Here is a 25713-nt window from a genome sequence, read left to right as displayed (position 1 = left end):
AGGGAGCGGTGATTGTATTGAATTGAGGGTGCGGTGATTGTATTGAATTGAGAGAGTGGTGATTGTATGAAATTGAGGGAGTGGTAATTGTGTGGAATTGAGGGAGCGGTGACTGTTTAGAATTGAGTGAGCTGTGATTGTATTGAATAGAGTGAGCGGTCATTGTACGGAATTAAGGGAGCAGCGATTGTATGGAATTGAGGGAGTGGTGATTGTATTGAATTGAGGGAGTGGTGATTGTATTGAATTGAGGGAGTGGTGATTGTATGGAATTGAGGGAGCGGTGATTGTATTGCATTGGGGGAGTGGAGATTGTATGGAATTGAGGGAGCGGTGATTGTATGGAATTGAGGGAGCGGTAATTGTATTGAATTGAGGGAGTGGTGATTGTATGGAATTGAGGGAGCGGTGATTGTATGGAATTGAGGGAGCGGTGATTGTATTGAATTGAGGGAGTGGTGATTGTATTGAATTGAGGGCGCAGTGATTGTATTGAATTGCGGGAGCCGTGATTGTATTGAATTGTGGGCGCAGTGGTTGTTTTGAATTGCGGGAGCAGTGATTGTATTGAATTGAGGGAGTGGTGATTGTATTGAATTGAGGAAGTGGTGATTATATGGAAATGAGGGAGCGGTAATTGTATGGAATTGAGGGAGCGGTGATTTTATGGAATTGAGGGAGCAGTGATTGTATGGAATTGATGGAGCGGTGATTGTATTGAATTGAGGGAGTGGTGATTGTATTGAATTGAGGGCGCAGTGATTGTATTGAATTGAGGGAGCTGTGATTGTATTGAATTGTGGGCGCAGTGATTGTTTTGAATTGTGGGAGCAGTGATTGTATTGAATTGTGGGAGTGGTGATTGTATGGAATTGAGGGAGCCGTGATTGCATTGAATTGATGGTGTGATGATTGTATGGAATTGAGGGAGCGGTGATTGTATGGAATTGAGGGAACAGTGATTGCATTGAATTGAGGGAACGGTGAGTGTATTGAATTGCGGGAGCGGACATTGTATGGAATTCGGGGAGCGGTGTTTTAATTGAATTGAGGGAGCAGTGATTGTATTGAATTGAGGGGGAGGTGAGTGTATTGAATTGAGGGGGAGGTGAGTGTATTGAATTGAGGGGGAGGTGAGTGTATTGAATTGAGGGAGCGGTGATTGCATTGAATTGTGGGAACAGTGATTGTACTGAATTGAGGGGGCAGTGATTGTATTGAATTAAGGGCGCAGTGGTTGTTTTGAATTGAGGGAGCAGTGATTGTATTGAATTGAGGGTGTGGTGATTATATTGAATTGTGGGAGCGGTGATTGTATTGAATTGAGGGAGCACTGATTGTATTGAACTGACAGAGCATGGTTATATTGAATTGAGGGAGCGGTGATTATATTGAATTAAGGGAGTAATTGTTGCATGGAATTGAGGGAGTGGTGATTGTATTGAATTGAGGGAGCAATGATTGTATGGAATTGAGGGAGCGGTGATTGTGTTGAATTAAGGGAGCGGTGATTGTGTTGAATTGAGGGAGTGGTGATTGTATGTAATTGAGGGAGCAGTGATTGTATGTAATTGAGGGAGCAGTGGTTGTATGGAATTGAGAGGGTGATAATTGATTGAATGGAGAGAGCTATGATTATATTGAATTGAGAGAGAGATAATTGTATTGAATTGAGGAAGTGGTGATTGTGTGGAATTGAGGGAGCGGTGATTGTATTGAATTGAGGGAGTGATGATTGTATTGAATTGAGGGGACGGTGATTGTATTCAATTCAGGGAGTGGTGATAGTATGGAATTGAGGGAGTGGTGATTGTATTGAATTGAGGCAGCAGTGATTGTATGGAATTGAGGGAGCTGTGATTGTATTGAATTGATCGAGCTGTGATTGTATTGAATTGAGGGAGCGGTGATTGTATGGAATTGAGAGAGCGGTGATTGTATTGAATTGAGGGAGCGGTGATTGTATGGAATTGAGGGAGTAGTAACTGTATTGAATTGAGGGAGCAGTGAGTGTATTGAATTGAGGGAGACGTGATCGTATTGAATTCAGGGCGCAGTGGTTGTTTTGAATTGCGGGAGCAGTGATTGTATTGAATTAAGGGAGTGGTGATTGTATGGAATTGAGGGAGCGGTGATTGTATTGAATTGAGGGAGTGATGATTGTATTGAATTGAGGGGACGGTGATTGTATTCCATTCAGGGAGCGGTGATAGTATGGAATTGAGGAAGTGGTGATGATATTGAATTGAGAGTGTGGTGATGGTATTAAATTGAGGGAGTGGTGATTGTATGGAACTGAGGGAGCAGTAATTGTATTGAATTGAGGGAGTGGTGTTTGATTTGAATTGGGAGAGCTGTGACTGAATTGAGGGAGCAGTGATTGTATTGAATTGAGGGAGTGGTGATTGTATGGAATTGAGGGTGTGGTGACTGTTATGAATTGAGGGAGCAGTGATTTTATTGAATTGAGGGAGCGGTGTTTGATTTGAATTGAGAGAGCTGTGAGTGAATTGATGGAGCGGTGATTTTATTGAATTGAGGGAGCGGTGATTATGTTGAATTGAGGGGGCAGTGATTGTATTGAGTTGAGGGCGGGGTGATTGTATTGAACTGAGGGAGTGGTGTTTGATTTGAATTGAGAGAGCTGTGATTGAATTGAGGGAGCAGTGTTTGTATTGAATAGAGGGAGCGGTGATTGTATTGAATTGCGGGAGCAGTGATTGTATTGAATTGAGGGCGCATTGATTGTATTGAATTGAGAGAGCAATGATTGTATGGAATTGAGGGAGCGGTGATTGTATGAAATTGAGGGAGCACTGATTGTATTGAAATGACAGAGCATGGTTGTATTGAATTGAGGGAGCGGTGATTATATTATATTAAGGGAGCAATTATTATATGGAATTGAGGGAGTGGTGATTGTATTGAATTGAGGGAGCAGTGATTGTATTGAATTGAGGGAGCGGTGATTGTGTTGAATTAAAGGAGCGGTGATTGTGTTGAATTGAGGGAGTGGTGATTGTTTTGAATTTTGGGAGCAATGATTGTATTGAATTGAGGGAGCGGTGATTGTGTTGAATTGAGCGAGCAGTGATTATATGGAATTGAGGGAGTGGTGATTTTATTGAATTGAGGGAGCAGTGATTGTGTTGAATTGAGGGAGCGGTGATTATATTGTATTAAGGGAGCAATTATTGTATGGAATTGAGAGAGTGGTGATTGTATTGAATTGAGGGAGCAATGATTGTATGGAATTGAGGGAGCGGTGATTGTGTTGAATTAAAGGAGCAGTGATTGTGTTGACTTTTGGGAGCAATGATTGTATTGAATTGAGGGAGCGGTGATTGTGTTGAATTGAGCGAGCTGTGATTGTATGGAATTGAGGGAGTGGTGATTTTATTGAATTGAGGGAGCAGTGATTGTATTGAATTGAGAGAGTGGTGATTGTATGGAATTGCGGGAGCGATGATTGTATTGAATTGAGGGCGCGGTGATTATGTTGAATTGAGTGAGCAGTGATTGTATTGAATTGAGAGAGTGGTGATTGTATGAAATTGAGGGAGTGGTAATTGTGTGGAATTGAGGGAGCGGTGACTGTTTAGAATTGAGTGAGCTGTGATTGTATTGAATAGAGTGAGCGGTCATTGTACGGAATTAAGGGAGCAGCGATTGTATGGAATTGAGGGAGTGGTGATTGTATTGAATTGAGGGAGTGGTGATTGTATTGAATTGAGGGAGTGGTGATTGTATGGAATTGAGGGCGCAGTGATTGTATGGAATTGAGGGAGCATTAATTGTATTGAATTGAGGGAGTGGTGATTGTATGGAATTGAGGGAACGGTGATTGTATGGAATTGAGGGAGTGGTAATTGTATTGAATTGAGGGAGCGGTGATTGTATTGAATTGATGGAGTGGTGATTGTATGGAATTGAGGGAGCGGTGATTGTATGGAATTGAGGGAGTCATAATTGTATTGAATTGAGGGAGCAGTGAGTGTATTGAATTGCGGGAGCGGTGATTGTATTGAATTGAGGGAGCAGTGATCGTATTGAATTGAGGGCGCAGTGGTTGTTTTGAATTGCGGGAGCAGTGATTGTATTGAATTAAGGGAGTGGTGATTGTATGGAATTGAGGGAGCGGTGATTGTATTGAATTGAGGGAGCGGTGATTGAATGGAATTGAGGAAACGGTGATTGAATGGAATTGAGGGAACGGTGATTGTATTGAATTGAGGGAGCGATGATTGTATTGAATTGAGGGAGCCGTGATCGTATTGAATTGAGGGCGCAGTGGTTGTTTTGAATTGCGGGAGCTGTGATTGTATTGAATTAAGGGAGTGGTGATTGTATGGAATTGAGGGAGCGGTGATTGTATTGAATTGAGGGAGTGATGATTGTATTGAATTGAGGGGACGGTGATTGTATTCCATTCAGGGAGCGGTGATAGTATGGAATTGAGGAAGTGGTGATGATATTGAATTGAGAGAGTGGTGATGGTATTAAATTAAGGGAGTGGTGATTGAATGGAACTGAGGGAGCGGTAATTGTATTGAATTGAGGGAGTGGTGATTGTATTCCATTCAGGGAGCGGTGATAGTATGGAATTGAGGAAGTGGTGATGATATTGAATTGAGAGAGTGGTGATGGTATTAAATTGAGGGAGTGGTGATTGTATGGAACTGAGGGAGCGGTAATTGTATTGAATTGAGGGAGTGGTGTTTGATTTGAATTGGGAGAGCTGTGAGTAAATTGAGGGATCAGTGATTGTATTGAATTGAGGGAGTGGTGATTATGTTGAACTGAGGGAGCCGTGATTGTATCGAATTGAGGGAGCGGTGATTGTATGGAATTCAGTGAGTGGTGACTGTATGGAATTGAGGGAGCAATGATTGTATGAAATTGAGGGAGCGGTAAATGAATGGAATTGTGGGAGCAGTGTTTGTATTGAATAGAGCGCGCGGTGATTATGTTGAATTGAGGGAGCGGTGATTGTATTGAATTGAGGGTGCGGTGATTGTATTGAATTGAGAGATGGTGATTGTATGAAATTGAGGGAGTGGTAATTGTGTGGAATTGAGGGAGCGGTGACTGTTTAGAATTGAGTGAGCTGTGATTGTATTGAATAGAGTGAGCGGTCATTGTACGGAATTAAGGGAGCAGCGATTGTATGGAATTGAGGGAGTGGTGATTGTATTGAATTGAGGGAGTGATGATTGTATTGAATTGAGGGAGTGGTGATTGTATGGAATTGAGGGAGCGGTGATTGTATTGCATTGGGGGAGTGGAGATTGTATGGAATTGAGGGAGCGGTGATTGTATGGAATTGAGGGAGCGGTAATTGTATTGAATTGAGGGAGTGGTGATTGTATGGAATTGAGGGAGCAGTGATTGTATGGAATTGAGGGAGCGGTGATTGTATTGAATTGAGGGAGTGGTGATTGTATTGAATTGAGGGCGCAGTGATTGTATTGAATTGCGGGAGCCGTGATTGTATTGAATTGTGGGCGCAGTGGTTGTTTTGAATTACGGGAGCAGTGATTGTATTGAATTGAGGGAGCGGTGATTGTATTGAATTGAGGAAGTGGTGATTATATGGAAATGAGGGAGCGGTAATTGTATGGAATTGAGGGAGCAGTGATTGTATGGAATTGATGGAGCGGTGATTGTATTGAATTGAGGGAGTGGTGATTGTATTGAATTGAGGGCGCAGTGATTGTATTGAATTGAGGGAGCTGTGATTGTATTGAATTGTGGGAGTGGTGATTGTATGGAATTGAGGGTGCCGTGATTGCATTGAATTGATGGTGTGATGATTGTATGGAATTGAGGGAGCGGTGATTGTATGGAATTGAGGGAACAGTGATTGCATTGAATTGAGGGAACGGTGAGTGTATTGAATTGCGGGAGCGGACATTGTATGGAATTCGGGGAGCGGTGTTTTAATTGAATTGAGGGAGCAGTGATTGTATTGAATTGAGGGGGAGGTGAGTGTATTGAATTGAGGGGGAGGTGAGTGTATTGAATTGAGGGGGAGGTGAGTGTATTGAATTGAGGGAGCGGTGATTGCATTGAATTGTGGGAACAGTGATTGTACTGAATTGAGGGGGCAGTGATTGTATTGAATTAAGGGCGCAGTGGTTGTTTTGAATTGAGGGAGCAGTGATTGTATTGAATTGAGGGTGTGGTGATTATATTGAATTGTGGGAGCGGTGATTGTATTGAATTGAGGGAGCACTGATTGTATTGAACTGACAGAGCATGGTTATATTGAATTGAGGGAGCGGTGATTATATTGAATTAAGGGAGTAATTGTTGCATGGAATTGAGGGAGTGGTGATTGTATTGAATTGAGGGAGCAATGATTGTATGGAATTGAGGGAGCGGTGATTGTGTTGAATTAAGGGAGCGGTGATTGTGTTGAATTGAGGGAGTGGTGATTGTATGTAATTGAGGGAGCAGTGATTGTATGTAATTGAGGGAGCAGTGGTTGTATGGAATTGAGAGGGTGATAATTGATTGAATGGAGAGAGCTATGATTATATTGAATTGAGAGAGAGATAATTGTATTGAATTGAGGGAGTGGTGATTGTGTGGAATTGAGGGAGCGGTGATTGTATTGAATTGAGGGAGTGATGATTGTATTGAATTGAGGGGACGGTGATTGTATTCAATTCAGGGAGTGGTGATAGTATGGAATTGAGGGAGTGGTGATTGTATTGAATTGAGGCAGCAGTGATTGTATGGAATTGAGGGAGCTGTGATTGTATTGAATTGATCGAGCTGTGATTGTATTGAATTGAGGGAGCGGTGATTGTATGGAATTGAGAGAGCGGTGATTGTATTGAATTGAGGGAGCGGTGATTGTATGGAATTGAGGGAGTGGTAACTGTATTGAATTGAGGGAGCAGTGAGTGTATTGAATTGAGGGAGCCGTGATCGTATTGAATTGTGGGCGCAGTGGTTGTTTTGAATTGCGGGAGCTGTGATTGTATTGAATTAAGGGAGTGGTGATTGTATGGAATTGAGGGAGCGGTGATTGTATTGAATTGAGGGAGTGATGATTGTATTGAATTGAGGGGACGGTGATTGTATTCCATTCAGGGAGCGGTGATAGTATGGAATTGAGGAAGTGGTGATGATATTGAATTGAGAGAGTGGTGATGGTATTAAATTGAGAGAGTGGTGATTGTATGGAACTGAGGGAGCAGTAATTGTATTGAATTGAGGGAGTGGTGTTTGATTTGAATTGGGAGAGCTGTGACTGAATTGAGGGAGCAGTGATTGTATTGAATTGAGGGAGTGGTGATTATGTTGAACTGAGGGAGCCGTGATTGTATGGAATTGAGGGAGCGGTGATTGTATGGAATTGAGGGTGTGGTGACTGTTATGAATTGAGGGAGCAGTGATTTTATTGAATTGAGGGAGCGGTGTTTGATTTGAATTGAGAGAGCTGTGAGTGAATTGATGGAGCGGTGATTTTATTGAATTGAGGGAGCGGTGATTATGTTGAATTGAGGGGGCAGTGATTGTATTGAGTTGAGGGCGGGGTGATTGTATTGAACTGAGGGAGTGGTGTTTGATTTGAATTGAGAGAGCTGTGATTGAATTGAGGGAGCAGTGATTGTATTGAATAGAGGGAGCGGTGATTGTATTGAATTGCGGGAGCAGTGATTGTATTGAATTGAGGGCGCATTGATTGTATTGAATTGAGAGAGCAATGATTGTATGGAATTGAGGGAGCGGTGATTGTATGAAATTGAGGGAGCACTGATTGTATTGAAATGACAGAGCATGGTTGTATTGAATTGAGGGAGCGGTGATTATATTATATTAAGGGAGCAATTATTATATGGAATTGAGGGAGTGGTGATTGTATTGAATTGAGGGAGCAGTGATTGTATTGAATTGAGGGAGCGGTGATTGTGTTGAATTAAAGGAGCGGTGATTGTGTTGAATTGAGGGAGTGGTGATTGTTTTGAATTTTGGGAGCAATGATTGTATTGAATTGAGGGAGCGGTGATTGTGTTGAATTGAGCGAGCAGTGATTATATGGAATTGAGGGAGTGGTGATTTTATTGAATTGAGGGAGCAGTGATTGTGTTGAATTGAGGGAGCGGTGATTATATTGTATTAAGGGAGCAATTATTGTATGGAATTGAGAGAGTGGTGATTGTATTGAATTGAGGGAGCAATGATTGTATGGAATTGAGGGAGCGGTGATTGTGTTGAATTAAAGGAGCAGTGATTGTGTTGACTTTTGGGAGCAATGATTGTATTGAATTGAGGGAGCGGTGATTGTGTTGAATTGAGCGAGCTGTGATTGTATGGAATTGAGGGAGTGGTGATTTTATTGAATTGAGGGAGCAGTGATTGTATTGAATTGAGAGAGTGGTGATTGTATGGAATTGCGGGAGCGATGATTGTATTGAATTGAGGGCGCGGTGATTATGTTGAATTGAGTGAGCAGTGATTGTATTGAATTGAGAGAGTAGTGATTGTATGAAATTGAGGGAGTGGTAATTGTGTGGAATTGAGGGAGCGGTGACTGTTTAGAATTGAGTGAGCTGTGATTGTATTGAATAGAGTGAGCGGTCATTGTACGGAATTAAGGGAGCAGCGATTGTATGGAATTGAGGGAGTGGTGATTGTATTGAATTGAGGGAGTGGTGATTGTATTGAATTGAGGGAGTGGTGATTGTATGGAATTGAGGGCGCAGTGATTGTATGGAATTGAGGGAGCGTTAATTGTATTGAATTGAGGGAGTGGTGATTGTATGGAATTGAGGGAGCGGTGATTGTATGGAATTGAGGGAGTGGTAATTGTATTGAATTGAGGGAGCGGTGATTGTATTGAATTGATGGAGTGGTGATTGTATGGAATTGAGGGAGCGGTGATTGTATGGAATTGAGGGAGTCATAATTGTATTGAATTGAGGGAGCAGTGAGTGTATTGAATTGCGGGAGCGGTGATTGTATTGAATTGAGGGAGCAGTGATCGTATTGAATTGAGGGCGCAGTGGTTGTTTTGAATTGCGGGAGCAGTGATTGTATTGAATTAAGGGAGTGGTGATTGTATGGAATTGAGGGAGCGGTGATTGTATTGAATTGAGGGAGCGGTGATTGAATGGAATTGAGGAAACGGTGATTGAATGGAATTGAGGGAACGGTGATTGTATTGAATTGAGGGAGCGATGATTGTATTGAATTGAGGGAGCCGTAATCGTATTGAATTGAGGGCGCAGTGGTTGTTTTGAATTGCGCGAGCTGTGATTGTATTGAATTAAGGGAGTGGTGATTGTATGGAATTGAGGGAGCGGTGATTGTATTGAATTGAGGGAGTGATGATTGTATTGAATTGAGGGGACGGTGATTGTATTCCATTCAGGGAGCGGTGATAGTATGGAATTGAGGAAGTGGTGATGATATTGAATTGAGAGAGTGGTGATGGTATTAAATTGAGGGAGTGGTGATTGTATGGAACTGAGGGAGCGGTAATTGTATTGAATTGAGGGAGTGGTGATTGTATTCCATTCAGGGAGCGGTGATAGTATGGAATTGAGGAAGTGGTGATGATATTGAATTGAGAGAGTGGTGATGGTATTAAATTGAGGGAGTGGTGATTGTATGGAACTGAGGGAGCGGTAATTGTATTGAATTGAGGGAGTGGTGTTTGATTTGAATTGGGAGAGCTGTGAGTAAATTGTGGGATCAGTGATTGTATTGAATTGAGGGAGTGGTGATTATGTTGAACTGAGGGAGCCGTGATTGTATGGAATTGAGGGAGCGGTGATTGTATGGAATTCAGTGAGTGGTGACTGTATGGAATTGAGGGAGCAGTGATTGTATGAAATTGAGGGAGCGGTAAATGAATGGAATTGTGGGAGCAGTGTTTGTATTGAATAGAGCGCGCGGTGATTATGTTGAATTGAGGGAGCGGTGATTGTATTGATTTGAGGGTGCGGTGATTGTATTGAATTGAGAGAGTGGTGATTGTATGAAATTGAGGGAGTGGTAATTGTGTGGAATTGAGGGAGCGGTGACTGTTTAGAATTGAGTGAGCTGTGATTGTATTGAATAGAGTAAGCGGTCATTGTACGGAATTAAGGGAGCAGCGATTGTATGGAATTGAGGGAGTGGTGATTGTATTGAATTGAGGGAGTGGTGATTGTATGGAATTGAGGGAGCGGTGATTGTATTGCATTGGGGGAGTAGAGATTGTATGGAATTGAGGGAGTGGTGATTGTATGGAATTGAGGGAGCGGTGATTGTATTGAATTGAGGGAGTGGTGATTGTATTGAATTGAGGGCGCAGTGATTGTATTGAATTGCGGGAGCCGTGATTGTATTGAATTGTGGGCGCAGTGGTTGTTTTGAATTGCGGGAGCAGTGATTGTATTGAATTGAGGGAGCGGTGATTGTATTGAATTGAGGAAGTGGTGATTATATGGAAATGAGGGAGCGGTAATTGTATGGAATTGAGGGAGCGGTGATTTTATGGAATTGAGGGAGCAGTGATTGTATGGAATTGAGGGAGCGGTGATTGTATTGAATTGAGGGAGTGGTGATTGTATTGAATTGAGGGCGCAGTGATTGTATTGAATTGAGGGAGCTGTGATTGTATTGAATTGTGGGCGCAGTGATTGTTTTGAATTGCGGGAGCAGTGATTGTATTGAATTGAGGGAGTGGTGATTGTATGGAATTGAGGGAGCCGTGATTGCATTGAATTGATGGTGTGATGATTGTATGGAATTGAGGGAGCGGTGATTGTATGGAATTGAGGGAACAGTGATTGCATTGAATTGAGGGAACGGTGAGTGTATTGAATTGCGGGAGCGGACATTGTATGGAATTCGGGGAGCGGTGTTTTAATTGAATTGAGGGAGCAGTGATTGTATTGAATTGAGGGGGAGGTGAGTGTATTGAATTGAGGGGGAGGTGAGTGTATTGAATTGAGGGGGAGGTGAGTGTATTGAATTGAGGGAGCGGTGATTGCATTGAATTGTGGGAACAGTGATTGTACTGAATTGAGGGGGCAGTGATTGTATTGAATTGAGGGAGCAATGATTGTATTGAATTGAGGGAGCGGTGATTATATTGAATTAAGGGAGCGGTGATTGTATGGAATTGAGGGAGCAGTGATTGCATGGAATTGAGGGAGTGGTGATTGCATGGAATTGAGGGAGTGGTGATTGAATGGAATTGAGGGAACAGTGATTGTGTTGAATTGAGGGAGCAGTGAGTGTATTGAATTGCGGGAGCGTTGATTATATTGAATTGAGGGAGTGGTGATTGAATGGAATTGAGGGAACAGTGATTGTGTTGAATTGAGGGAGCAGTGAGTGTATTGAATTGCAGGAGCGGTGATTATATTGAATTGAGGGAGCGGTGATTGTATGGAATTGAGGGAGCAGTGATTGCATGGAATTGAGGGAGTGGTGATTGCATGGAATTGAGGGAGTGGTGATTGAATGGAATTGAGGGAACAGTGATTGTGTTGAATTGAGGGAGCAGTGAGTGTATTGAATTGCGGGAGCGGTGATTATATTGAATTGAGGGAGCAGTGATTGTATTGAAATGACAGAGCATGGTTGTATTGAATTGAGGGAGCGGTGTGTATATTGAATTAAGGGAATAATTATTGTATGGAATTGAGGGAGTGGTGATTGTATTGAATTGAGGGAGCAATGATTGTATTGAATTGAAGGAGCGGGGATTGTATTGAATTGAGGGAGCGGTAATTGTATGTAATTGAGGAAGCAGTGATTGCATGGAATTGAGGGAGCGGTGGTTGTATGGAATTGAGGGAGCAATGATTGTATTGAATTGAGGAAGCGGTAATTGTATTGAATTGAGGGAGCAATGATTGTATGGAATTGAGGGAGTGGTGATTGTATTGAATTGAGGGAGCGGTAATTGTATGGAATTGAGGGTGCGGTGATTGTATTGAATTGAGGGAGCACTGATTGTATTGAAATGACAGAGCATGGTTGTATTGAATTGAGGGAGCGGTGATTATATTGAATTAAGGGAGCAATTATTGTATGGAATTGAGGGAATGGTGATTGTATTGAATTGAGGGAGCAATGATTGTATGGAATTGAGGGAGCTGTGATTGTATTCAATTGAGGGAGCAGTGATTGTATTGAATTGAGGGAGCGGTCATTGTATTGAATTGAGGGAGTGGTGACTGTTATGAATTGAGGGAGCAGTGATTATATTAAATTGAGGGAGTGGTGTTTGATTTGAATTGAGAGAGCTGTGATTGAATTGAATTGTGGGTGCGGTGATTGTACTGAATTGAGGGAGCAATGATTTTGTTGAATTGAGGGAGCGGTGATTGTAGTGAATTGAGGGTGTGGTGACTTATGAATTGAGGGAGCAGTGATTATATTAAATTGAGGGAGCGGTGTTTGATTTGAATTGAGAGAGCTGTGATTGAATTGATGGAGCGGTGATTGCATTGAATTGAGGGAGCGAAGATTGAATTAAATTGAGGGAGCAGTGATTGTATTGAATTGAGGGCGCAGTGATTAAGTTGAATTGGGGCGCAGTGATTGTATTGAATTGAGGGCGTGGTTAATTGTATTGAATTGAGGGAGCGGTGTTTGATTTGAATTGAGAGAGCTGTGATTGAATTGAGGGAGCGGTGATTGTTTTGAATTGAGGGAGCGGTGATTGTATTGAATTGCGGGAGCGGTGATTGTATTGAATTGAGGGCACATTGATTGTATTGAATTAAGGGAGCAATGATTGTATGGAATTGAGGGAGTGGTGATTGTATTGAATTGAGGGAGCAATGATTGTATGGAATTGAGGGAGCGGTGATTGTGTTGAATTAAGGGAGTGGTGATTGTGTTGAATTGAGGGAGTGGTGATTGTGTTGAATTAAAGGAGCGGTGATTGTGTTGAATTGAGGGAGTGGTGATTGTATGTAATTGAGGGAGCAGTGATTGTATGTAATTGAGGGAGCAGTGGTTGTATGTAATTGAGGGAGCAGTGGTTGTATGGATTTGAGAGGGTGATAATTGGTTGAATGGAGAGAGCTATGATTATATTGAATTGAGAGAGAGATAATTTTATTGAATTGAGGGAGTGGTGATTGTACGGAATTGAGGGAGCGGTGATTGTATTGAATTGAGGGAGCAGTGATTGTATTGAATTGAGGGCGCAGTGATTGTTTTGAATTGTGGGAGCAGTGATTGTATTGAATTAAGGGAGTGGTGATTTTATGGAATTGAGGGAGCGGTGATTGTATTGAATTGAGGGAGTGATATTGTATTGAATTGAGGGGACAGTGATTGTATTGAATTGAGGGAGCGGTAATTGTATGGAATTGAGAGTGCGGTGATGGTATGGAATTGAGTGAGCGGTGATTGTGTTGAATTGAGGCAGCGGTGATTGTATGGAATTGAGGGAGCTGTGATTATATTGAATTGAGGGAGTGGTGATTGTATTGAATTGATGGAGCGGTGATTGTATGGAATTGAGGCAGCGGTGATTGTATTGAATTGAGGGAGCGGTGATTGTATGGAATTGAGGGAGTGGTGACTATATTGAATTGAGGGAGTGGTGATTGTATGGAATTGAGGGAGCGGTGATTGTATGGAATTGAGGGAGCGGTGATTGTATGGAATTGAGGGAGTGGTGACTATATTGAATTGAGGGAGCGGTGATTGTATTGAATTGAGGGAGCGGTGACTATATTGAATTGAGGGAGTGGTGATTGTATGGAATTGAGGGAGTGGTAATTTTATGGATTTGAGGCATCAGTGATTGTATTGGATTGAGGGAGTGGTAATTGTATGGAATTGAGGGAGTAGTAATTGTACGGATTTGAGGCATCAGTGATTGTATTGAATTGAGGGAGTGGTAATTGTATGGAAATGAGGGAGTGGTCAGTGTACGGAATTGATGGAGCGGTAATTGTATGGAATTGAGGGAGCGGTGATTGTATTGAATTGAGGGAGTGGTGATTGTATTGAATTGAGGGCGCAGTGATTGTATTGAATTGAGGGAGCTGTGATTGTATTGAATTGTGGGCGCAGTCTTTGTTTTGAATTGCGGGAGCAGTGATTGTATTGAATTGAGGGAGTGGTGATTGTATGGAATTGAGGGAGCGGTGATTGTATGGAATTGAGGGAACAGTGATTGTATGGAATTGAGGGAACAGTGATTGCATTGAATTGAGGGAACAGTGAGTGTATTGAATTGCGGGAGCGGACATTGTATGGAATTCGGGGAGCGGTGTTTTAATTGAATTGAGGGAGCAGTGATTGTATTGAATTGAGGGGGAGGTGAGTGTATTGAATTGAGGGGGAGGTGAGTGTATTGAATTGAGGGGGAGGTGAGTGTATTGAATTGAGGGAGCGGTGATTGCATTGAATTGTGGGAACAGTGATTGTACTGAATTGAGGGGGCAGTGATTGTATTGAATTAAGGGCGCAGTGGTTGTTTTGAATTGAGGGAGCAGTGATTGTATTGAATTGAGGGTGTGGTGATTATATTGAATTGTGGGAGCGGTGATTGTATTGAATTGAGGGAGCACTGATTGTATTGAACTGACAGAGCATGGTTATATTGAATTGAGTAATTGTTGCATGGAATTGAGGGAGTGGTGATTGTATTGAATTGAGGGAGCAATGATTGTATGGAATTGAGGGAGCGGTGATTGTGTTGAATTGTGGGAACAGTGATTGTACTGAATTGAGGGGGCAGTGATTGTATTGAATTGAGGGAGCAATGATTGTATTGAATTGAGGGAGCGGTATTATATTGAATTAAGGGAGCAATGATTGTATTGAATTGAGGGCGCATTGATTGTATTGAATTGACGGAGCAATGATTGCATGGAATTGAGGGAGCAATGATTGTATGGAATTGAGGGAGTGGTGATTGTGTGGAATTGAGGGAGCGGTGATTGTATTGAATTGAGGGAGTGATGATTGTATTGAATTGAGGGAGCAATTATTGTATGGAATTGAGGGAGTGGTGATTGTATTGAATTGAGGGAACAATGATTGTATGGAATTGAGGGAGCAGTGATTGTGTTGAATTGAGGGATCAATTATTGTTTGGAATTAAGGGAATGGTGATTGTATGTAATTGCGGGAGCAGTGATTGTATGGAATTGAGGGAGCGGTGGTTGTATGGAATTGAGAGGGTGATAATTGGTTGAAATGAGAGAGCTATGATTATATTGAAGTGAGAGAGAGATAATTGTATGGAATTGAGGGAGTGGTGATTGTATTGAATTGACAGAGTGGTGATGGTATTGAATTGAGGGTGCAGTGATTGTATGGAAATGAGGGAGCAGTAATTGTATTGAATTGAGGGAGCGGTGATTGTATGGAATTGAGGAAGTGGTGATTGTATGGAATTGAGGGAGCAGTGATTGTATGGAATTGAGGGAGGGTGATTGTATGGAATTGAGGGAGTGGTGATTGAATGGAATTGAGGGAACAGTGATTGTGTTGAATTGAGGGAGCAGTGGGTGTATTGAATTGCAGGAGCGGTGATTATATTGAATTGAGGGAGCGGTGATTGTATGGAATTGAGGGAGCAGTGATTGCATGGAATTGAGGGAGTGGTGATTGCATGGAATTGAGGGAGTGGTGATTATATTGAATTGAGGGAGCGGTGATTGTATTGAATTGAGGGAGCACTGATTGTATTGAAATGACAGAGCATGGTTGTATTGAATTGAGGGAGCAGTGTGTATATTGAATTAAGGGAATAATTATTGTATGGAATTGAGGGAGTGGTGATTGTATTGAATTGAGGGAGCAATGATTGTATTGAATTGAAGGAGCGGGGATTGTATTGAATTGAGGGAGCGGTAATTGTATGTAATTGAGGAAGCAGTGATTGCATGGAATTGAGGGAGCGGTGGTTGTATGGAATTGAGGGAGCAATGATTGTATTGAATTGAGGAAGCGGTAATTGTACTGAATTGAGGGAGCAATGATTGTATTGAATTGAGGGAGTGGTGATTGTATTGAATTGAGGGAGCGGTAATTGTATGGAATTGAGGGTGCGGTGATTGTATTGAATTGAGGGAGCACTGATTGTATTGAAATGACAGAGCATGGTTGTATTGAATTGAGGGAGCGGTGATTATATTGAATTAAGGGAGCAATTATTGTATGGAATTGAGGGAATGGTGATTGTATTGAATTGAGGGAGCAATGATTGTATGGAATTGAGGGAGCTGTGATTGTATTCAATTGAGGGAGCAGTGATTGTATTGAATTGAGGGAGCAGTCATTGTATTGAATTGAGGGTGTGGTGACTGTTATGAATTGAGGGAGCAGTGATTATATTAAATTGAGGGAGTGGTGTTTGATTTGAATTGAGAGAGCTGTGATTGAATTGAATTGTGGGTGCGGTGATTGTACTGAATTGAGGGAGCAATGATTTTGTTGAATTGAGGGAGCGGTGATTGTAGTGAATTGAGGGTGTGGTGACTTATGAATTGAGGGAGCAGTGATTATATTAAATTGAGGGAGCGGTGTTTGATTTGAATTGAGAGAGCTGTGATTGAATTGATGGAGCGGTGATTGCATTGAATTGAGGGAGCGAAGATTGAATTAAATTGAGGGAGCAGTGATTGTATTGAATTGAGGGCGCAGTGATTAAGTTGAATTGGGGCGCAGTGATTGTATTGAATTGAGGGCGTGGTTAATTGTATTGAATTGAGGGAGCGGTGTTTGATTTGAATTGAGAGAGCTGTGATTGAATTGAGGGAGCGGTGATTGTTTTGAATTGAGGGAGCGGTGATTGTATTGAATTGCGGGAGCGGTGATTGTATTGAATTGAGGGCACATTGATTGTATTGAATTAAGGGAGCAATGATTGTATGGAATTGAGGGAGTGGTGATTGTATTGAATTGAGGGAGCAATGATTGTATGGAATTGAGGGAGCGGTGATTGTGTTGAATTAAGGGAGTGGTGATTGTGTTGAATTGAGGGAGTGGTGATTGTGTTGAATTAAAGGAGCGGTGATTGTGTTGAATTGAGGGAGTGGTGATTGTATGTAATTGAGGGAGCAGTGATTGTATGTAATTGAGGGAGCAGTGGTTGTATGTAATTGAGGGAGCAGTGGTTGTATGGATTTGAGAGGGTGATAATTGGTTGAATGGAGAGAGCTATGATTATATTGAATTGAGAGAGAGATAATTTTATTGAATTGAGGGAGTGGTGATTGTACGGAATTGAGGGAGCGGTGATTGTATTGAATTGAGGGAGCAGTGATTGTATTGAATTGAGGGCGCAGTGATTGTTTTGAATTGTGGGAGCAGTGATTGTATTGAATTAAGGGAGTGGTGATTTTATGGAATTGAGGGAGCGGTGATTGTATTGAATTGAGGGAGTGATATTGTATTGAATTGAGGGGACAGTGATTGTATTGAATTGAGGGAGCGGTAATTGTATGGAATTGAGAGCGCGGTGATGGTATGGAATTGAGTGAGCGGTGATTGTGTTGAATTGAGGGAGCTGTGATTGTATGGAATTGAGGGAGCTGTGGTTGTATTGAATTGAGGGAGTGGTGATTGTATTGTATTGAGGGAGCGGTGATTGTATGGAATTGAGGCAGCGGTGATTGTATTGAATTGAGGGAGCGGTGATTGTATGGAATTGAGGGAGTGGTGACTATATTGAATTGAGGGAGTGGTGATTGTATGGAATTGAGGGAGCGGTGATTGTATGGAATTGAGGGAGCGGTGATTGTATGGAATTGAGGGAGTGGTGACTATATTGAATTGAGGGAGCGGTGATTGTATTGAATTGAGGGAGTGGTGACTATATTGAATTGAGGGAGTGGTGATTGTATGGAATTGAGGGAGTGGTAATTTTATGGAATTGAGGGAGTGGTAATTGTATGGATTTGAGGCATCAGTGATTGTATTGAATTGAGGGAGTGGTGATTGTATGGAATTGAGGGAGTGGTAATTGTACGGATTTGAGGCATCAGTGATTGTATTGAATTGAGGGAGTGGTAATTGTATGGAAATGAGGGAGTGGTCAGTGTACGGAATTGATGGAGCGGTAATTGTATGGAATTGAGGGAGTGGTGATTGTATTGAATTGATGGAGTGGTGATTGTATGGAATTGAGGGAGTGGAGATTGTATGGAATTGAGGGAGCGGTGATTTTATTGAATTGAGGGAGCAGTGATTGTATGGAATTGATGGAGTGGTGATTGTATGGAATTGAGGGAGTGGTGATTGAATGGAATTGAGGGAGTGGTGATTTTATTGAATTGAGGGAGCGGTGATTGTATTGAATTGAGGGAGCAGTGATTTTATTGAATTGCGGGAGTGGTGATTATGTTAAATTGAGGGAGCGATGATTGTATTGAATTGAGGGAGTGGTGATTTTATTGAATCGAGGGAGTGGTGATTGTATGGATTTGAGGGTGCGGTGATTGTATTGAATTGAGTGGGCGGTGAGTGTATTGAATTGAGGGAGCAGTGATTGTACTGAATTGAGGGGGGCGGTGATTGTATTGAATTGAGGGAGCGGTGATTGTATTGAATTGAGGGGGCGGTGATTGTATTGAATTGTGGGAGCTGTGATTGTATTGAACTGAGGGAGCAATGATTATATTAAATTGAGAGAACTGTGATTGAACTGATGGAGTAGTGAATGGATTGAATTATGGAAGCGGTGATTGTGTTGAATTGAGGGAGCAGTGATTTTATTGAAATGAGAGTGTGGTGAATGTATTGAATCGAGGGAGCGGTGATTGTACTGAATCGAGGAAGCGGTGATTGTACTGAATCGAGGATGCAGTGATTGTATTGGTTTGAGGGACTGGTGGTTATATTCCATTGTCGGTGTGGTGATTGTATAGAATTGAGACAGTGAATGTTCTATTGAATTGAGGGTGTGGTGATTATACTGATTGTGATTATAATCGGTGATTATATTGAATTAAGGGAGCAATGATTGTATTAAATTGAGGGAGCAGTGATTGTATTGAATTGAGGGAGTGGTGATTGTATTGAATTGAGGGAGCGGTGATTGTATTGAAAGGAGGGAGTGGTGATTGTATTGAATTGAGGGAGCGGTGTTTGTATTAAATTGAGGGAGCGGTGATTGTATTGAATTGAGGGAGCGGTGATTGTATTGAATTGAGGGAGCGGTGATTGTATTGAATTGAGGGAGTGGTGATTGTATTGAATTGAGCGAGTGGTGATTGTATTGAATTGAGGGAGCAGTGATTGAATGGAATTGAGGGAGTGGTGATAGTCTTGTCTTGAGGGAGCGGTGATTGTATTAAATTGAGGGAGCGGTGATTGTACTGAATCGAGGAAGCAGTGATTGTATTGGTTTGAGGGACTGGTGGTTATATTCCATTGTCGGTGTGGTGATTGTATAGAATTGAGAGAGTGAATGTTCTATTGACTTGAGGGAGTGGTGATTGTACTGATTGTGATTATAATCGGTGATTATATTGAATTAAGGGAGCAGTGATTGTATTAAATTGAGGGAGTGGTGATTGTATTGAATTGAGGGAGTGGTAATTGTATTGAATTGAGGGAGTGGTGATTGTATTGAATTGAGGGAGCAGTGATTGTATTGAATTGAGGAGGTGGTGATTGTATTGAATTGAGGGAGCAGTGATTGTATTGAATTGAGGGAGTGGTGATTGTATTGAATTGAGGGAGCAGTGATTGTATTAAATTAGGGAGCAGTGATTGTATTGAATTGAGGGAGTGGTGATTGTATTGAATTGAGGGAGCAGTAATTGTATTGAATTGAGGAGGTGGTGATTGTATTGAATTGAGGGAGCAGTGATTGTATTGAATTGAGGGAGTGGTGATTGTATTGAATTGAGGGAGCAGTGATTGTATTGAATTGAGGGAGCGGTGATTGTATTGAATTGAGGGAGTGGTGATTGTATTGAATTGAGGGAGCGGTGATTGTATTGAATTGAGGGAGCAGTGATTGTATTTAATTGAGGGAGCAGTGATTGTATTGAATTGAGGGGGCGGTGATTGTATTGAAATGAGGGAGTGGTGATTGTATTGAATTGAGGGAGCGGTGATTGTATTGAATTCAGAGAGTGATAATTGTATTGAATTGAGGGAGTGGTGACTGTTATGAATTGAGGGAGCAGTGATTGTGTTGAATTGAGGGAGCAGTGATTGTGTTGAATTGAGGGAGCGGTGATTGTATTGAATTGAGGGAGCAATGATTGTATTGAATTGAGGGAGCGGTAATTGTGTTGAATTGAGGGGGCAGTGATTGTATTGAATTGAGGGAGCGGTAATTGTATTGAATTGTGGGAGCAGTGATTGTATTGAATTGAGGGAGCGGTAATTGTATTGAATTGAGGGAGCAATGATTGTATTGTATTCAGGGAGTGGTGACTTCTGAATTGAGGGAGCAGTGATTATATTGAGGGAGAGGTGATTGTATTAAATTGAGGGAGGAGTGATTATATTGAGGGAGAGGTGATTGTATTAAATTGAGGGGGCTGTGATTGTATTGAATTGATGAATCGGTGATTATATTGAATTCTGGGAGTAGTGATTATATTAAATTGAGGGAGTGATTATTGAATTGAATTGAGGGCGCGGTGATTGTATTGAATTGAGGGAGCAGTGATTGTATTGAATTGAGGGAGCAGTGATTGTATTGAATTCAGGGAGCAGTGATTGTATTGAATTGAGAGAGTGATAATTGTATTGAATTGAGGGAGTGGTGATTGTATTGAATTGATGAATCGGTGATTATGTTGAATTGAGGGAGCGGTGATTGTATTAAATTGAGGGGGCGGTGATTGTATGGAATTGAGGGAGCGGTGATTGTGTTGAATTCAGAGAGTGATAATTGTATTGAATTGAGGGAGCAATGATTGTATTGTATTCAGGGAGTGGTGACTGTTATGAATTGAGGGAGCAGTGATTATATTGAGAGAGTGGTGGTTGAATTAAATTGAGGGAGCAGTGATTGTATTAAATTGAGGGAGCAGTGATTGTGTTGAATTGAGGGAGCGGTAATTGTATTGAATTGAGGGAGCAATGATTGTATTGTATTCAGGGAGTGGTGACTGTTCTGATTTGAGGGAGCAGTGATATTATTGAGGGAGAGGTGATTGTATTAAATTGAGGGAGCAGTGATTGTATTGAATTGATGAATCGGTGATTATATTGAATTCTGGGAGTAGTGATTATATTAAATGGAGGGAGAGATTATTGAATTGAATTGAAGGCGCGGAGATTGTATTAAATTGGGGGAGCAGTGATTGTATTGAATTGAGGGAGCAGTGACTGTATTGAATTCAGGGAGCTGTGATTGTATTGAATTGAGGGCGTGATAATTGAATTGAATTGAGGGAGTGGTGATTGTATTGAATTGATGAATCGGTGATTATGTTGAATTGAGGGAGTGGTGATTGTTTCGAATTGAGAGAGTGGAGATGGTATTGAATTGAGGGAGTCATGAATGTATTTGAAGTAAATGGAATGATGACGTGGTTTAATCGGAGATGAATAATGGTTGTTGTTGAATCGAGGTTAGTTTTCGTTGATGCGTATGACGACATACTAACGTTGAGCTGAGGTATAATGGCAGAATGAAGTTTCGGCCAGTTCCTGTGGTAAAAGTGAAACAAGGTTTTACTGGACTGACCCAATCATCACTGCCCACCCTTTCTGTGAGCCTGCATCATTCTGTGATTTACCCGGATCTCTCTGTTCCACAGGTAGCAAATGATCTTGATCTCAAATTGAACCAAATTGATTTCTACGAGCCATTTATGGATGAATCTGACACATTGCCAGGAAAGACACAAACAGAGAAAGAAATTGTAGATTATGTGAACAAGCATAAAAGGTAAATAAACCAGCAACAGCTCCCTGCTGGGAGTGAGAGAGGGAGCTTTACTCTGTATCTATCCCCATTCTGTCCCTGTCCTGGGAGTGTTTGATGGGGGACAGTGTAGAGGGAGCTGGACTGTGTATCTAACCCCGTGCTGTCCCTGTCCTGGGAGTGTTTGATGGGGGAACAGTGTAGAGGGAGCTTTACTCTGTATCTAACCCCGTGGAGTCCCTGTCCTGGGTGTGTTTGATGGGGGGACAGTGTAGAGGGAGCCTTACTCTGTATCTAACACTGTGCTGTCCCTGTGCTGGGAGTGTCTGATGGGGACAGTGTATAGGGAGCTTTACTCTGTATCTAACCCCGTGCTGTCCCTGTCCTGGGAGTGTTTGATGGGGACAGTGTAGAGGGAGCTTTACTCTGTATCTAACCCTGTGCTGTCCCTGTCCTGGGAGGGTTTGATGGGGGACAGTGTAGAGGGAGCTTTACTCTGTATCTAACCCCGTGCTGTCCCTGTCCTGGGAGTGTTTGATGGGGACAGTGTAGAGGGAGCTTTACTCTGTATCTAACCCCGTGCTGTCCCTGTCCTGGGAGTGTTTGATGGGGGACAGTGTAGAGGGAGCTGGACTGTGTATCTGACCGTGTGCTGCTCACTGTGTTTGGGGTGATGTTCTGTAGCTGTCTGTTACAGTCATGCTGATGTTGTATATCATTTCAGAGCCACTCTCCGGAAGTTGAAGCCCGATAGCATGTATGAAACCTGGGTAAGTGTCAGCGTCTGCTGCTCCTTACCTTCACCATCGCCCCTCCGCTCTCCTTTCACTGCCCAGGACCTGCGGGGTAGTTGACCTTTGGCTGACTCTCGTGATTGTCGCGAGGTCAGCCAGGGGCACCTCAGAGAACAGGAGTCCCCTGAGTGGGGCTGTTAAGCTGGGTCCACTCAGGGAGCCCTGGCTGACAGATCTAAACAGGCTGGTCCGAGGTTCTGTTGACTCTGAGAGCAGGCCCTGAGCGCGCCGGGTCAGTGTCAGGGACTCTCCGCGGGTAAATAAAGGGAGACAGCTTACTGGAATTATTCTACTAACCTCACTGAAATCTCACTGACATTTCTTTTCACTCTGTCTCTCTCTTTCGCTCTTTCTCTGTCACTCTCTCTCTCTCTCTTTCCATCTGTCTCTCTCTCTCTCCATCTGTCTGTCTCCCTCTCTCTGTCTCCCTGTCTCTCTTTCTGTCTCGCTCTCTCTCGCTGTCTCTCTCTCTCTCCTTCTTTCTCCCAACCTTGCTTTCCCTGTCTCTCTCTCCCCCCCACCTCTCTCTCTCTCTCCCGGCGCCCTCTCTCCCCCATCTCTCTCTCTCCCTCTCTCACTCTCTCCCTGTCTCACCGTCTCTCTCTCTCCCCTCGCCACTCTCTCCCTCTCTCCCCCATTTCTCTCTCTCTCTCCTCCTGTCTCTCCTCCGTCTCTCTCCCACTCTCCCTCTCTCTCTCCCTTTCTCCCTCTCCCCCTCTCTCTCCCCTCCCCCCTCTCTCCACCGTTGCTCTCTCTCTCTCTCTCTCCTCCTGTCTCTTCCCCCTCTCTCTCTCTCCCCCACCACTCCCACTCCTCCCTCTCTCCCTCTCTCCCTCTCTCCCCCTCTCCCCCTCTCTCCCCGCGTCTCTCTCTCTCCAGGAGGACGATATCAATGGAATACACATTGTCGTCTTTGCAGAGGAAGACGATGCAGGTGAGTTTCCCAGAGACTGGAATGTGCGGATCCCAAGGAGTGGGCCATACGGTGGTGAGGCAGGGGGTGTGTTCGAATCACAGCTATGTTGCCAGCGCAATCCTCAGCCCGGACTGCGCCGGGGTGGGCCACGTTCAGAGGGGGAGCACCGGATCCCAAAGCAGGAGGAGGCCTTTCGGCCCCTCGACGTTTCTCTGCCATTGCGGCCGATCCTAACCCCCGTCACTCATTAAACATCGATCTCCTCTGTAACTTTACTCAGTGTCCTGGCGTATCCTGTGTGCCCTGGGGGGATTGAATCCTCAGATTCACCCTTGGTCGGTGGGGGAGGGGGGTGCGGGGGGGGGTCCGTTCTCTTTTTTTAAAATCGGCCAAGAGGTAAGCGTGGAAACCAAAAACCAATAAAAACCCTTGCAGATGTTGGAATCCAGAGGAGGCTGGAAGAAGACAGCAAGCCAGGCAGGGTCAGGAGGTGGAGAAGGCAAGGGTTTGGGTATAACTACAGAGACGATTCTCCACATCGGGGAGAGCGAGGGTAAATTCGGGAACGTGTCGATGAGCATCACACCCAGGTCCGCACGGGGTTGGGTGGGGGGGGGGGTGCTGCTGACTGAACCTCCCGTTCTCCGCCCATTTCGATCCCCCTTCCTTCTCCCTTTCCAACGTGACCATCCTTGGCCTCTACAATTGACCAAACCACAAATTGGAGGAACAAGGCCTCACCTTCCACCTGGGCAGCCCGGAGGGCTCAACACTGGGTTCTCCGATTTCAGATAGCCTCCCTTTGCCATTCCCCTAACTCCCTTCCCATGCCCCTCCACCCCCCCACTTCCCTGTCACCAACCGGGTCCATTCCTCCCATTGACCAACCCCAGGCCGTACCCTCAACCTGTCTTCACTTCGCCACCCCCTTTTATCGGCAGCTCCCCCTCACCTGAAGAAAGGTCACACCCGAAACGCCGACTTCTCCACCTCCTTGATGCTGTGTTCTTCCAGCCTCTTGCCTGTCTGTCTACCAGATGGGAGTGGCAGAGCCCTTCCCTCAGGGGACAGTAGTGCACCGGATGGGTTTTCCCTGGCAATGGATTCACGGTCATCCCTAGATCCTTCATCCCAGACATTTCCCGAATCCAAATGCCACCATCTGCCGCGGTGGGATTCGAACCGGGGTCCCCCACCTGTGTCTCTTGGACCAACACTCCAGCGATAATACCGCCTCCCCTTAACCTCCTCGTCCTGTCGCTGAGCCAGAGGCCCAGCTTACGATTCTGAAGGAACTGGGGTGGAAAGCCCCAGGGAGGATTGAGAATTCAACCCTTCGTTCCAGAATCAAACATCAATCTGAGTGACAGTGATAATGAAGTTAAAAATCCCACAACACCAGGTTATAGTCCCAACGGGTTTAATTGGAAGCACTAGCTTTCGGAGCGCTGCTCCTGCATCAGGGGGTTCAGCACAACTCCCTGATGCAGGAGCAGCGCTCCGAAAGCTAGTGCTTCCAATTAAACCCGTTGGACTATAACCTGGTGTTGTGGGATTTTTAACTGTACACCCCAGTCCAACATCGGCGTCTCCAAATAGTGATAATGAAGTTATTATTTAGCGTCCTGAAAAAACCCCAGGGAAGGAATCTGCCATCCTCACCTGGTCTGGGCCTACGCGTGACTCCAGACCCACAGCAACCTGGTTGACCGCCAACTGCCCTCTGGGTAATTAGGGAGGGGTAATAATTGCGTTTCAGAGAACACCTCTGGGACACCCGGACCAACCAACCCAACCACCCTGTAGCTCAACATTTCAACTCCCCCTCCCACTCCACCAAGGATATGCAGGTCTTTGGACTCCTCCATCGCCAGACCACAACAAAACGACGGTTGGAGGAAGAACGCCTCATCTTCCGGCTAGGAACCCTCCAACCACAAGGGATGAACTCGGATTTCACCAGTTTCCTCATTTCCCCTCCCCCCACCCTGTCTCAGTCAAATCCATCGAATTCAGCACCGCCTTCCTAACCTGCAATCTTCTTCCTGACCTCTCCGCCCCCACCCCAGTCTGACCTATCACCCTCACCTTGACCTCTTTCCACCTATCACATTTCCGACGCCCCTCCCCCAAGTCCCTCCTCCCTATCTTTTATCTTAGCCTGTTGGACAAACTTTCCTCAT

The 25713-nt window shown here is 43.6% G+C and overlaps 1 protein-coding gene across 1 annotated transcript in view; it reads left to right on the top strand.

Moving 5' to 3' along the window:
- Positions 1 to 25713, top strand: part of LOC148133996 (calsequestrin-1-like) — a gene marked incomplete at its 5' end in the record, with an annotated part of 82678 nt that overhangs the window by 49757 nt on the left and 7208 nt on the right. The window contains 3 exons of the mRNA XM_087985710.1: positions 21714 to 21844; positions 22545 to 22590; positions 23494 to 23548. Coding sequence (XP_087841836.1) covers positions 21714 to 21844; positions 22545 to 22590; positions 23494 to 23548 — 232 coding nt within the window. The remainder of the gene's footprint in view (positions 1 to 21713; positions 21845 to 22544; positions 22591 to 23493; positions 23549 to 25713) is intronic.

Source organism: Chiloscyllium plagiosum, unplaced genomic scaffold (genome assembly GCF_037043375.1).
Source record: "Chiloscyllium plagiosum isolate Xiang-an unplaced genomic scaffold, Cpla_swu_hap1 HiC_scaffold_138, whole genome shotgun sequence".
Taxonomy (NCBI): domain Eukaryota; kingdom Metazoa; phylum Chordata; class Chondrichthyes; order Orectolobiformes; family Hemiscylliidae; genus Chiloscyllium; species Chiloscyllium plagiosum.
This window is presented reverse-complemented; position numbering and strand designations above follow the sequence as displayed.